Source organism: Leptidea sinapis, chromosome 8 (assembly GCF_905404315.1).
Source record: "Leptidea sinapis chromosome 8, ilLepSina1.1, whole genome shotgun sequence".
In the NCBI taxonomy this organism is placed as follows: Eukaryota; Metazoa; Arthropoda; class Insecta; order Lepidoptera; family Pieridae; genus Leptidea; species Leptidea sinapis.
In genome coordinates this window covers 6,910,083-6,923,758 of record NC_066272.1, presented here as the reverse complement: position 1 = coordinate 6,923,758, position 13,676 = coordinate 6,910,083, and the positions used below count along the sequence as shown (strand labels likewise).

The 13,676-nt window shown below is 36.0% G+C and overlaps 1 protein-coding gene across 1 annotated transcript; it reads left to right on the top strand.

The window, feature by feature from the left end:
- The first annotated feature begins 12,362 nt into the window (after nucleotides 1-12,362).
- Nucleotides 12,363-13,016, top strand: LOC126965576 (ATP-dependent DNA helicase pif1-like). The gene has a single exon (XM_050809214.1). The coding sequence runs from the start codon at nucleotides 12,363-12,365 to the stop codon at nucleotides 13,014-13,016; it is 654 nt and encodes a 217-aa protein (XP_050665171.1).
- The last annotated feature ends 660 nt before the right edge of the window (nucleotides 13,017-13,676 follow it).

Sequence of the window (13,676 nt, the reverse complement as noted above, 5' to 3'; positions counted from 1 at the left end):
ACTAGCACAAAGTGTGATACAAATCGCGAGTCACGCATACTAAACTAATATTCCTGGCCTGTTTTTATCGGTTTTTTAACATCAAGACACTATCTAGACGTTTAAATTATTTAAGTTGTATACACTGTAAATTATTATAAGTGATAACTACTGAACTAGAAAAACAAGTGCGCGCTTATTTTTAAGATATCTATGTCGTAGCGTCCTGTGTCTATCTCTTTCATCATATCATCGTTGGTTTTGTTTATAAATAGACTAGCTGATGCCCGCCACTTCGTCAGCGTAGATTAAGGTTTTTAAAAATATTAAGCAAGTTTGGAATTGAAGATTATCTCATTTCCTTTTCCAGTTCCGGTTCCCGTTTTCACTTCCGTTCCCAACATATTAAATTATGAATCTTATTTCGAGGAAGATTCCTATAGAAAACTCATCCTCCTAATTTTGGTCTATACCAATAAATATCTATTAGTCATCGACGTGAATTTCAGTTTTTTACAAACCCCGCGGGAACCACGTTTTTCCGGGATAAAATGTAGCATATGTCCTTTCCCAAACTTTAGGCTTTCGCTGTACCAATATTTCATCAAAATTGGTACAGTAACTCTGGCATAAAAGCGTATCAAACAAACTTACATTCACATTTATAATATAGCTGACTTCAAATGTAAAGAAATTGTAGCAGCCATCGCATAACAACATCTGTAAAAAGAAACATTCGTCGTCTTATTTTCCATGTACTATAATAATTCAACCAAAGGCAGCAGAACACAATTATGACGTTTACGTTACTCGAACGGTTGGCTCCGTGGTAGAGCGCTCGCACAGCACGCGAGAGTTCGCGAATACAAGTCCCACATCGTACATACATTTTGATTTTTATACGCTTTATATTAGCTTCACCTGTATGTTTGTATGTTTGTAACCGACTTCTTTGGGCGCGATTTTGACCCACTTTAAACGGCTAGATTTCGTTCAAACTAATTTGATAAAATTATTAAATTTTTCAATTTGCAAAATATGATTTTTGTTAATTTATATAATTTTCATCTATAGTCGATAAGGCAGGAATTGGTGTTAAAGCACTTAATAGTTTTAAAAATACACTTTTATAGAAAATTCAACTAAAAAATAGAAAATAAATTTAAATTGAAAATAGTGTAAAAAAAATATATTTATTTGTAAAAAAAGCGTGGGGTGCTTTTTAAGAAATTATTAAAATAATAATTCTTCTACACTGCTTTTTAGTTTTTTTTAACAATTATTTATTAATTTAATTTGTGTAAGTAATAAATTTTATAAAATCTTATTGCTGTACATCTACTTTAAGAGCAATGATTGGAGTAATTTTAATGCTTCACTTGGTACCAACTTGAATATATCAACATTTTTAAATTTTTGTTTTCTGTGGTTTAAATATATATTCAAAGTTAAAAAGATAATTATTATAAATGAACATGTTTGCAAATCAAAGCAGTATTAAGATCAGTCCCCTTCAGTACACAGTACTACATAATCCATTAGTGTGAGATACATCTCGTCATGACACTTCAGTGACACAAACCGCAAGCCTCCATTCACATCCCCCATTCAAAGGCTCAAAAGACCAAAAGCTGCGTAATTTTGATGATTGCTCACAGTATATGTAAACAGTGTTATGATTAGATTGCACAGAGGTGCACATCGCACGAAATATTTTAGTACACAGAGAACATGCATTATGTAATGTAAACAATTAGTTTATTCAAAAACAGTTTGTATACTTTTGAATAATAATAATAATAAAGCCATTTTATTCCGTACTAAAAAACAATTAACATTTGAAAAAACAAATAATCTTACGCTATAAAGTATAAATTATAAAATGTATCTTAGTTCGGCGTGTCGATTGGCAAATGCCTCCTCCAACGATTTCCACTCCTTTCTGTTTTGTGCAACTCTTTTCCAGTCAGGTACTGCTGTCAATTTTATTTCATCTTCCCACCTTGTGTGCTGTCTTCCTTGTTTTCTTTTGCTATCTCTTGGGTGTCTTTCTGCAAGTATTTTGCTCCATTTCCCCACTTTATACCGCATCATGTGCCCTGCCTATCTCCACTTTTGTTTGTCGATTCGTTTAAGTATGTCGGTAAGATTCGTAATTTACCTTAAGTCAGTGTTTCTTATCTTATCTTTTCAATAATACATTTTAGTTAATTTAACTGGTTTAATCATTTGTTTGGAAAATAACAGCCCATAAAATTAAACCGGTTTATTATAAAAAAGAAAAAAAGACGTATTGCTACAGAAGAATTTTCTATACTAAAAATTTTATTCAAGTTTCTAAACCGCATTCCATTAATTACAAATCCTGAATCCATAAAACGGCTCCACGCAAACTATAACACCAAGACTATATCGTGCAATTCTGGACACACTCAACGTTTAAAATTTGATTTGCCCCTGATTTGTGGCCGAGTACGGATACATTATTGTCCTGCCTGGATATTCTGACACCTAGTACTTGTACATTCAAATAAGTCATTCATATATTTTGTTGAGGAAATATCCATGTTGCCAGACCTGCGCTTTGTAGAGCGCTATCGCTTGCTCGAGGTTTTGAGAGCCAGTAGTCTGATACAAGGCGAGGCTTTAAGGGAGGTGTAATAAGTAAGAGGAAGAGCGGTGATACGACAAATGGAAATTTTTTGTGGTAAACGCGCAAACTTGAGTCTTTTGGGAGTCAAATTGGATAAGGTTCATTTTACCCCATTCTACGACATGGCCCGGGATCACTAGTACTATCATCTGCATATCAATGATATGTTGGACACCTCAAACAAGAAACAGTGTTGGAGATAGCATACAATCTTGGGACACTCCGGCGTTCACGAGCTTCGAGCAATAACCGTCGACCACGATCTGTATGCTGCGCCCAGCGAGGAAGCTGTAAGTCAAGTGCCATACACGATCAAAAGCCTCCGCTATATCCAGCCTAAATGTCAGGCCTTCTTCCTTACTTTAGATAGCCGTCGCCCATCTTTGTGCTAGGTATACAGAAGGCCTTTAAGGTAGGTGACTCGTAATTGAAGGTGCCAAAGTTAAGATACATAAATACGACACCGCTTATTAGTTGTTCGCCATACGAGTGAGTTACGTCACGATAATTTGACAATACAGTGTATGCCGTGACCCAAAATACAGTCCACTTCAACACCGCTGCTAGAAGAGAACAGAGGAATACCAGGTAGGTCGTTCCTTACATTTGCCTGTTCTTTAATTCCCTTCTTAGCACAAAACCGCTCCGACTTCACGTGATAATCTATGACACCCCCAAGCACGCACATACATTTGTGGCACACATAAAATACCACAGAATAATAATAATATATTTAGTCTGGCCATAAATACTGTAACAACTAAAAATAAACAAAATATTACATTTGAATTTGGATTCTTTCATTTTTATATGAGATTTTTCTCTTTCTGGTGCCAATACATTGTACAATACCGATATTAAAATGGAGTGGGATGATAAAGAGAACCGAATTGCTGTGATGACATTACACAAAGTAGGTAGGTATGGAGCCAAATTAATGAATAGCCAAAAAGTAAAATCTTTGTTTACCGGGCTATTAATAGGTACAATGAGACCTTCTCTGTTTGTGACACGAACGAAAAAGGTGGTCAAAGCAGTAAGGGAACAAATTCCAAGAAATCCTGTCCAAAAGCAAGAGATTTAATCGCGGGAGATGAATATAGCCACCTAGAACCATGTCGCGTATTTAAACAGATGACTTAGGACTTGCAGCCTGTACTGGTCATTTCTTAACTGAAAATTAAAAAAGAATATGGTGGTAAAATCGAAACAACTACTGAAGCTGTACGCAAAGGGAGGTCACAGAAAAATTTGTTTACGGATGAGAATTTTTTACAATTGAGCAACATTTTAACAAACAAAATGACCATATTTATGCTCACAGCTCTAAGGAAGCTTTCCAATTAGTCGACAGAGTGCAATGTGGGCACTATCCGACTTCAGTGATGGTTTGGTGGGGTATTAGCTATAAAGGAGTGACTGAGCAATCATTTGTGAAAAAGGTATCAAAACATCGGCACAACTGTATCATTTTGAATTCAGATTCAGATTGAGAAGGTAATGAAGCCCCTTAACAACACCATGTTCAATAACCATGAATGGTCCTTCCAGCAAGACTCGGCGCCGGGTCATAAAGCTCAGTCTACGCAGTATTGGTTGGAAACGAATTCAAATTCAAATTCAAATATTTTTTTTCAAAATAGGATGTGACATCATTTATTGAAAGACAAAAACTACCACCCATTCCAAAATGAATGCCTCAGACCTGAGAAGAATGGGCGCAACAAACTCAGCGGGCTTTTTTTTTTCATCGAATGCTTCGGACTTCATCAGAGCTGAAGACTGGCTGTCGTCTAGTCTCGATCTTATGATTTATGGTCAGTTTTAGAGAGTACAGCTTGCTCTAAACGCCATGATAATTTGGAGTCGATAAAACAATACGTACGATTGGCAGTGGACTGTTCCCATGGAAAGAGTGCGTGCTTCTATTGATAACTGGCCTCAACGCTTAAATAACTGTATTGCAGTTAATGGAGACCACTTCGAACATGCTTTTCATATTATTTTTTTTTACATTTATGTATTAAACTAATACACTGTAAAAGTAATAAATGTTATTTCCAATAGCAAAATTTGTTTTTTCTTTGTTTCAGTATTATGGCAAGACTAGGTAGATTATCATATTAATAAAAACGAGAGTTACAAAGCCAAAAGCGACAACTCAGTTATAGTAATTTCATTTAAAAAATTAACAGTTCAATACGCATTAAGAAATTGTGGACTAGGAGATGCTCTGAGTTATATATAGTATATAGTTACATGTGGGTTATGTCTTTAAACAATTGGACTGGACGGCCAATGGCATATGGATTGGTAATAAGCACCTAAGTCACTTAAGGTTTGCAGATGACATAGCACTCTTCGGTAACTCGGCTTCCGAACTCAAGCAAATGATGCAAGAAAAAAATAGAGAGTTGTGCAAGAATGCACTTTGCACAGGATGCCGGCTAGATTATGAGTACCACAACGGCGCCTATTTCTGCCGTGAAGCAGTAATGTGTAAGCATTACTGTGTTTCGGAAGTTACTGTGTTTTGAAGGGCGCCGTAGCTAGTGAAATTACTGGGCAAATGAGACTTAACATCTTATATCTCAAGGTGTCGAGCGCAATTGTGATGCCGCTCAGAATTTTTGGGTTTTTCAAGAATCCTAAGCGGCACTGCATTTTATTGGGCAGGGCGTATCAGTTACCATCAGCTGAACGTCCTGCTCGTCTCGTTCCTTATTTTGATAAGAAACAAAAAAAAAGAAGATGGAGGAGGGATATACCCGAATGGGATCAAGATTATAATTTAAGTAATAACATTAGCTTAATGTATAATTTTTTAATTTAGTAACATATTTAAATATGTAATCTACACTCTTGAATAAATATGCTTATATTTATTATTATAGGTTATGCCTCATCTGTAAGCGTATATTTTCGGTGCTAAGTTTAAGCTGATTGAATTAAATAGTTAATGTGTAACGTATAGTTTAAATCAAACAAATTAATATATATAGTAGTTAATTAAGAATATAATGGTTTGAATTGAAAGATGAATAGGCAGCAGATATGTTTTAGATGACCTGGTTTCCGGGTACAAAATAAATATTTGCATTGAGCTCAAACTTTTACCATTCATAGGAATATTGAACTAAGCTACTGCATTCAGAGCGTTTTTATAATAGTTTTCCTATCCAACTACACACTAAACAGAATGATTGTTACTACTACAGCACCAAAAAATGCTATTTCTACTACAACACCAAAAAATTTATGAAAATACTTTATTGCACTAAATACATAAAGCCATAATTTGTTATCACTGTTCTGGTATCATGTACGTAGTAAAAATATTTTAACTATGTTATATAGATATAAATAAAAAATAATCTAAGCAATCAAACAACGAATGGATTCTGGCAACTAACTATTTAGTAAAACGGTTGACGGAACACTTACGGACGAGTGCCATTTGTCCTTAGTAAGCAGAATATAAACTTCTTCTGTTTCCTCTTAAAAGACAACAATGTAAGATAAATAAAACTTCGATGCGTGTCGCTCAAAGCTTGTTCCTTTTCCTATTATAAAGGTCTCTCATGAGAAGGTTTTGGAACGGGGCAAATTAAATCTTGTTCAGCTTAACTCCTTAAAGACAGGTTTGCGTAGTAACTACAAAATCCCCAGTCATCCTTTCAACGTTCTTCGGAAACATTCCCCTTTGTGACTTGGCAAGTTTCGGAGCGGTGGGAATGGAAATTAATCGTGACTATATCGCAAAGACATAGTACTTCATGCCAGTCCTAGGACGAATGCTATAAGCAGCCTAGCGAAACTCTCTAAGAAAAAAGCGATTCACTCGATTGTATGAAACGGGCAGTCATTGACAGATTGACAGATGACGGCTACAATCTTCAAAAAAAATTGGATAGCCGAAATCCACTACGTTTTAAGCAACTGTTCGCTTTCAAACTTAGCCTAATTATACGTCGTGGCCAATCACCATACAGTAATTACTACTATTTCAAACTGATGCCAAATAACTGCACGTTTCATACTTAACTAAATTCAATTTTTACTTACGCGGTCCCACCTCTTATTACGTAGTATTTACATCCTCTTTTCTATAAGATTTAAGGCCCGGCAAATATTCAATATTACTCTCATCACTGTGGTCTAGTGTACCCTAGTATTAATTATTTAACCATCTCCAATGAAAAACTGCTTGAATTATCAGGTGTTGACCTGAGACCATTGGTGTTCTGTAAAGACAGTTTAATAGTGCATCTCCTACTACATCTATCATGAGTCAGTGGGGGATATGTTTGTGTTTTTTATTACATGGAGTTTGAATAATAAATAAACAATAACGTAAATATCAACTTAGTGTAACGTACTAAAGTAAGAGTGGGGAAAAATAAAAACATACAGATAATTTATTTTTTTTTATAGAAGAGGAGGACAAACGAGCGTAGGGGCCACATAATGTTAAATGATTACTGCCGCAAAACATAACTGAGCCTTTACCATGAGGGGTAATTTATTCAGAGCAAACTTCTGCGAAATGTTACCCTTGCCTTCTCAGTACTCGCCGACGTCGGTTCAACCCATATATATTATGATAGATTAGATTCTACATGAACTCTGGCATGGCTGAAAGCTGTCAATTGTTAATGAAAAGCATCGGAATATAAGTGAAAAATAATTTTGGACTTTTTTTTCAAATGGCTTTAAAACTTTGGGTTTGTTTGCCCAATTAACTGATTTCATATTCATAATCCTCATTCATTTTGCCTGAACTTTACCGCAAGCGCACTATTTTATATATATTGACTTCATTCGCATCTGATTGAAGGTATTCGTAGTATTTCACGAAGAACCGCTACTAATTTGTCGTCTTTCGGTCGCCGTGATATACGCAAGTACTCTCGTGACAATCGCACGGCAAACCAGCGCATTCTCGACCGCGTGGTTAAACTCGCCGCATCACCGCATTCACTTATAGTGATAATATAATGTTATTATAGTAGTAGTGATTCGACTAATCTGATATATAAAATTCTCGTGTCGCGGTGTTTGGAGTTAAACTTCTTCGAAACGGCTTGACGAGTGCATATTGGGTAGGTCTGAGAATCGGACAACATCTAATCTATTATGATAGATCTAATAATGATGATTAGCGAGAAGCCTCCTCATGACATTCCATAAGCTGGCTTGCAAACCTCTCACTTCCTCTAGACTCTTTTTGAGCTAGACATAAGATGAATTCTCAACTATTTATGGTTAACCACGAAATGGTCATCTCGATCTTCTTTGCATGGTTTGTCATCGTTGCTGAGGACAGTCAAACGACTCACATTTAGCCTCTGGGATACATAACATTGACTACACCCTTCCACAAGTAGCGTTATTATTTTGCTCGCTGTTATTGTTTTATCCACCATTTTAGAGACCGTTACATAATGTTATCAAGACTATTATATTTTTAATATCAAGGCAATAGGAAAATCTGACAATAAATTATCTGCGATTTAGAGTTAATACGAACTATCAACGATTCGTGCCTTGCCTATGTCTTAAATTTGAATTTGGAATAAACTTTTGTATGCAACACGACACTTAATAAATGTGCCAGTAATATTCTAAAATGATTAAAACCTCTTTTGGTTTTGTATTTTCTAAAGGGACGGAAAAAATTTAAACCACCCGTTTTTTGCAAATTACTTTATTATGTTTTCCATACAAGATATTTTTTTTCTGATCTATGAAATAAATGCTATATAATAATATAAATTAATAAACGAGCATCCATAACAATGAATCGTCATTCAACTATCTACTATTACATTATATTCTACTAACTTATCTATTCTATTATTATCTATCTATTATCTTGCTATTGTAACAATAACTTCAGTTAACACACATGGATTCTCCAATAGCATGTTCGATGAAATTGGTAGATAGTAATTTAGCACTATTTAGCACATTACAATTCATAGCATTTTTTTTTTTTTTTTTTATGGAATAGGAGGACAAACGAGCGTACGGGTCACCTGGTGTTAAGTGATCACCGCCGCCCACATTCTCTTGCAACACCAGAGGAATCACAAGAGCGTTGCCGGCCTTTAAGGAAGGTGTACGCGCTTTTTTTGAAGGTACCCATGTCGTATCGTCCCCGAAACACCGCACAAGGAAGCTAGCATGGTTTAGTTCTACACAGTCTGAATTCAGACATGATAGTACTACCCAGATTTGTGTGTCCATCTCAATAATTTGATTTAATTTACACGGTATCAGCTTCTTAGTTCATTGGAGAAAAAATAGAAAATAACTCCCATTCACTGATGCGGATATACTCTTTGTATATATGTTGTGATTCGGTTTGAAGGATGTAAAACGTCTTACATATTAGATAAGCACCGTTTTAAGCTTCATAGCACTCCTCGTATATCAGATGTAATTTAAAGTCAAATTTCTCTTTATTGAATCTCATTTCTCTCTTTCGCAATGTCGTCATTTTCCATTATTAAATTCGAGTAAAGACACAAAAACAACCAGCAACGCTCATATTAATCCTCTGGAATTGCAAGGACCGTACGGAGTTAGTCTTCCTAGTAAACGGCCTTTTAATGCACACCGGTACATATCAGATGTCCTAATTCCTTACGTACACCCTGAATTAACGTTTCTTGGAGAAAATTTGATTTTCATGGACGATAACGCTCGCGCTCACCGTACTGGCGATGTGGTGGTTGCGTATATTGAAGTGGTAGGGATTCATCGTTTGGATTGGCCAGCTCGAAGTCCCGACCTCAATCCAATATGCTAGAGCACATTTGGGATGTTCTAAAACGAAGACTATGATCGGTGAAGCCCGCACTGCAAAACATCAGGTCGCTCGGAATGTAACTGCTACGCAATGGGAGCGTATTCCACAAGAAATAATTAAGAATAGCATCGATAGCATGTCCGGACGAATACAAGCTGTTATTTAATCGAGTGGGCGATATTAAACTTTTACTTTTTATTTTTATTGTAAAAAAAACTTAAGGTGCCTGCTTTTTTATTAATTTTTTAAACACTACAATTGATAAAAAAAAACTAATTTTATATTTTTGAGATAAAAATTTAATTTTGTTATATCGATAATAGCAACGTCTTGTGGCCCCCGTGAGTCTTAATCACAGTTTGACAACGACATGACAATATGCCTCGTGTGATCCTCGAAATACCTTCTTGTGGAATTCATTCCCATTTTTCTAGTTTGGTCTGTTTTAGTAAACTGCTGAAGTGTTATAAGATGCTTTTGGAATGCAAGTCCTAAATGTATTTAATCTGATTGTGGTCAAGCCTCATAGAAGGGCACTCCATTACCCGGATTTCATGATGCTGATGTAAGTAATCTGATGTGATGGCTGCAGGATGTGGCCTGATATTATGTAGCATTAATAAACAGATAATTAGGCCCGATACTATATGCTGCGTGCAAAACATAGTTTTCGAGAATGTTTTCAATGTTAGCTTGAGCACACAATCGCCCGGGTACACCGACGTGTTATATGCTCTCGTCCAAACTAACTCCACCCCAAACAATCACATCATCATCAGCCGGAAGACGTCCACTGCTGGACAAAGGCCTCCCCAAAGATTTCCACGACGATCGGTCCTGCGCAGCCCTCATCCAACGTATTCCGGCGATCTTGACAATCGTCGGTCCATCTTGTGGGGTCCATCTACCACAACACTGCGTCTTCCGGTACCTGGTCGCCATTTGAGGACTGCCCCAACGGCCATCTGTCCGTCGAACTAGGTGCCCACTGCCACTTCAGATTCGCAATCATTTGGGCTTTGTCGGTAACTGTGATTGTTATCACATAACAGACAAAAATTCCTTAAGATATTATAATGCAAAAATCTATGATTCGTAAATTCTACAATTTATTATATGTTCAAGTTACCAATCAAGGTCATTACTATACAAATTATTTCATGTCCGTTTTCGCACCCTTGATATTAATATTATACACAATTATTTTATATAGATCACTCTTATAACCATAAACATTAAAAAAATATCACACATACACTAAACATGATAAACATACATTCCACAAGTACCTCCTCTTTTTTGAACTCGGGTGATAAAAAGGTGCAAATAATTATTACTTTTTACTCTCGGATAAATTCTTCCAGCTAAGGAGTCACGTGCAAGTCGTTGTAACTAGAGCACGTAGACTATCTGATACTTACTCGATTACCCATTGGAGTACAGTATGCTGTAGCACCCGCAATGCACTAAAACTTTCATTTTAGTAGTCGGTAGACCATTTGCAGGAAATGTCGATAAAATACACATGAAATATTTATCGAAATTTTTTTTATGGAAATGAGTGATATCTTGCAACATCAGAGGAATCTCAGGAGCGATTCCAGACGGTTTTTTTTTTCAATATTGCCTGAAACATTTTGAATCATCAATTTATTGATAATTTGTAAGAGTTGACTGATGAAGGCTCACTTAGAATAATAATAAACGATAAAATATAATATATTGTTCATTTTATCAGTGGGAGGCTCCTTCGCACAGGATGCCAGCTAGATAAGAGAAACATTAACAGCACAATATATGCTGTTAATGTTTCATCATTGCAACTAAATTCTTATACATAACCTGTCCGGAATCTTAATAAAGAATTGTCATTTATAAGTACTAAGCATCGTATTGACACTAACGCCGTCTAAAAGCATGCCTTTTCTTTCTTCGAAACATGGCTCCCGTTTTGCCATTCGTATTTTAAAAGGTTTATTTGTACATTTCATTACAAGAGTCTTAATTAAGATGTTTACCTTAATTAAGACTTTTAGAACTAGATCAAGGCGTTATTAATACGTTATAAATATTACTTTCTAAAAGAAAAAATCTTATATCAATTTATATTTATAAGTTCATGTTTGTAGCCTCATAAATAAAAACTTATATTTATAGACGAAACGTCAAAGTAAACAAAAGTTTGTAGGAGAGCCTTAGGGAGGCTCCGGCTTATATGTTTTGGTAAACGACCTGTTCTAACTTGAGAATTGTTATAATATACATTATGGGTATATGTCAGTATTACTGTAAGCATACTTGTGCTATAAAATGAAACAAATCAATAGACTTAGCAATAAATATTCAAACTCTAATAAACTATTATGATAGCAAGGCACTTTTGAATTTTCATTTGCAGTCGGTTGCATTAATAGGTTTGGAACAACATACATAGATAAAGGTGAATGTCGCACGCGCGACGTGGCGAGGAGGGAGGACACTGATTCCAAAAATAACAGTAATCGTAACTAGAATTAGATTTATTATATTCTATAATAAAGCGCAATTATTTTTATACTTTTTAGTGCATATTTTATCTATTGTTTTGGAATAGTTTTTATTGAAGTCAGTCAGTCAAACAGACTGGTCACTGACTGAAAGTCCTGACTGACTGACTCACTCATTAAATCAACGCCCAGCCCAAACCGTTGAACCTATAAAGCTGATTTTTTCACAACAGGTAGTTTCCATAACTCTAGTATCCACTAAGAAGGGATTTTTTAAAATTCCACCCTTAAAGGGAAGGGGTGCAAAGTAATGATAGGTTTTTGTCAACTTACTGATCCCTTAAGCATTTGGGCAAAATATAGGGACAGTTTTTCGGACGACATTAAACGCCAAACTGAAAGAGAATTTCAAAATGGTGCGGAGTTATTCATGAATGAGGTGTTTAACAGATGCTTGATATTGATCGAAGATGTAGTTTTAGCGCAAGCTGGAAAACATTTGGATCAATTCGGTTTACCTAAACCAAAAAGACCCGCAGTAAACCTGGAAAATCGAGAATATCTACGAGAGAGAAATTATAACCCTTGCGCCGTGGGAGAGGTAGTATCGCATCGCGAGGAATTATTGACAGGCGATCAGGCAAATGTTTATCAACAAATTCTAGCCAGCATTGAAAGAGAGATTGGGGACATTTTTTTCTTAGATGCTCCTGGTGGCACTGGAAAAACTTTTTTTATAAATGTAATATTGGCAAAAGTTAGAAATAACCGGGGTATCGCTTTGGCTGTTACGTCATCAGGAATCGCTGCCACACTACTGATGAGAGGCAAAACTACTCACACGGCTTTCAGGCTGCCTCTTGAATTACTTTCTTTATTTACAGACTTATTAAATCTTAATCATACTGAAACTCCATTGTGCAATATCCCAAAACAAAGCAACGCAGCACAAGTGTTGCACGATTGCAAAATTATAGTTTGGGACGAAAGCACTGTGTTGCACAAGGGAGCCTTTGAAGCGTTAAATAGAACCCTAAAAGACATCCGAGAGAACAACTTCACGATGGATCGGGTCACAGTTTAATTAGCTGGAGACTTTGGTCAGACTCGGCCCTTAGTGCCGAGGGGAACTTGAGCTGACGAAGTCAAAACATTACAAAAAATATGCGAATGAGATGCATTTTATTTTATTTAAATTAATTTAAAATTTAAAAGGTTGGAGATCCCCCTTAAGGTCTGTTTTGCAATGACCATTAATAAATCACAGGGTCAGTCGTTAAAAACGGCAGGGATTGACCTAAGGGGGGACTACTTCTCACACGGGCAGCTTTACGTGGCTTGTTCTAGAGTAATTTCGCCGAGCAGTTTGGTCATACTAGCACCTCAAGGCAGAACCACTAATGTAGTGTATAAGGAAGTACTATAGCTTATTCAACAACAATAACAATATTGTTGTTTAAACAAAAAATAGTATGATACATTTATAATAATGCATTGTAATTTGTAATATCACTTTGTTAGTCTTCACACAATTCACCACAATTCTACCACTATAGCGAAAATAGCGAATAAACCTTATCCATTAACCTGCCTGAGAGAGAGAGCCATTAGAGTCTGTCAAGCGAGTCGTATCATCGTTGTAAAGAGCTACGATCTAAACGTGTTCCACGCGGACAAAGTCGCGGGCAGAAACTAGTCTATATATATAAACGTAAAAGCCCTGACTGACTGATTCACTCACTTA

Bases quoted from the DNA above. Each gene is read 5' to 3' on its own strand.
- LOC126965576 (XM_050809214.1), top strand. From the start codon at position 12,363: ATGAATGAGGTGTTTAACAGATGCTTGATATTGATCGAAGATGTAGTT.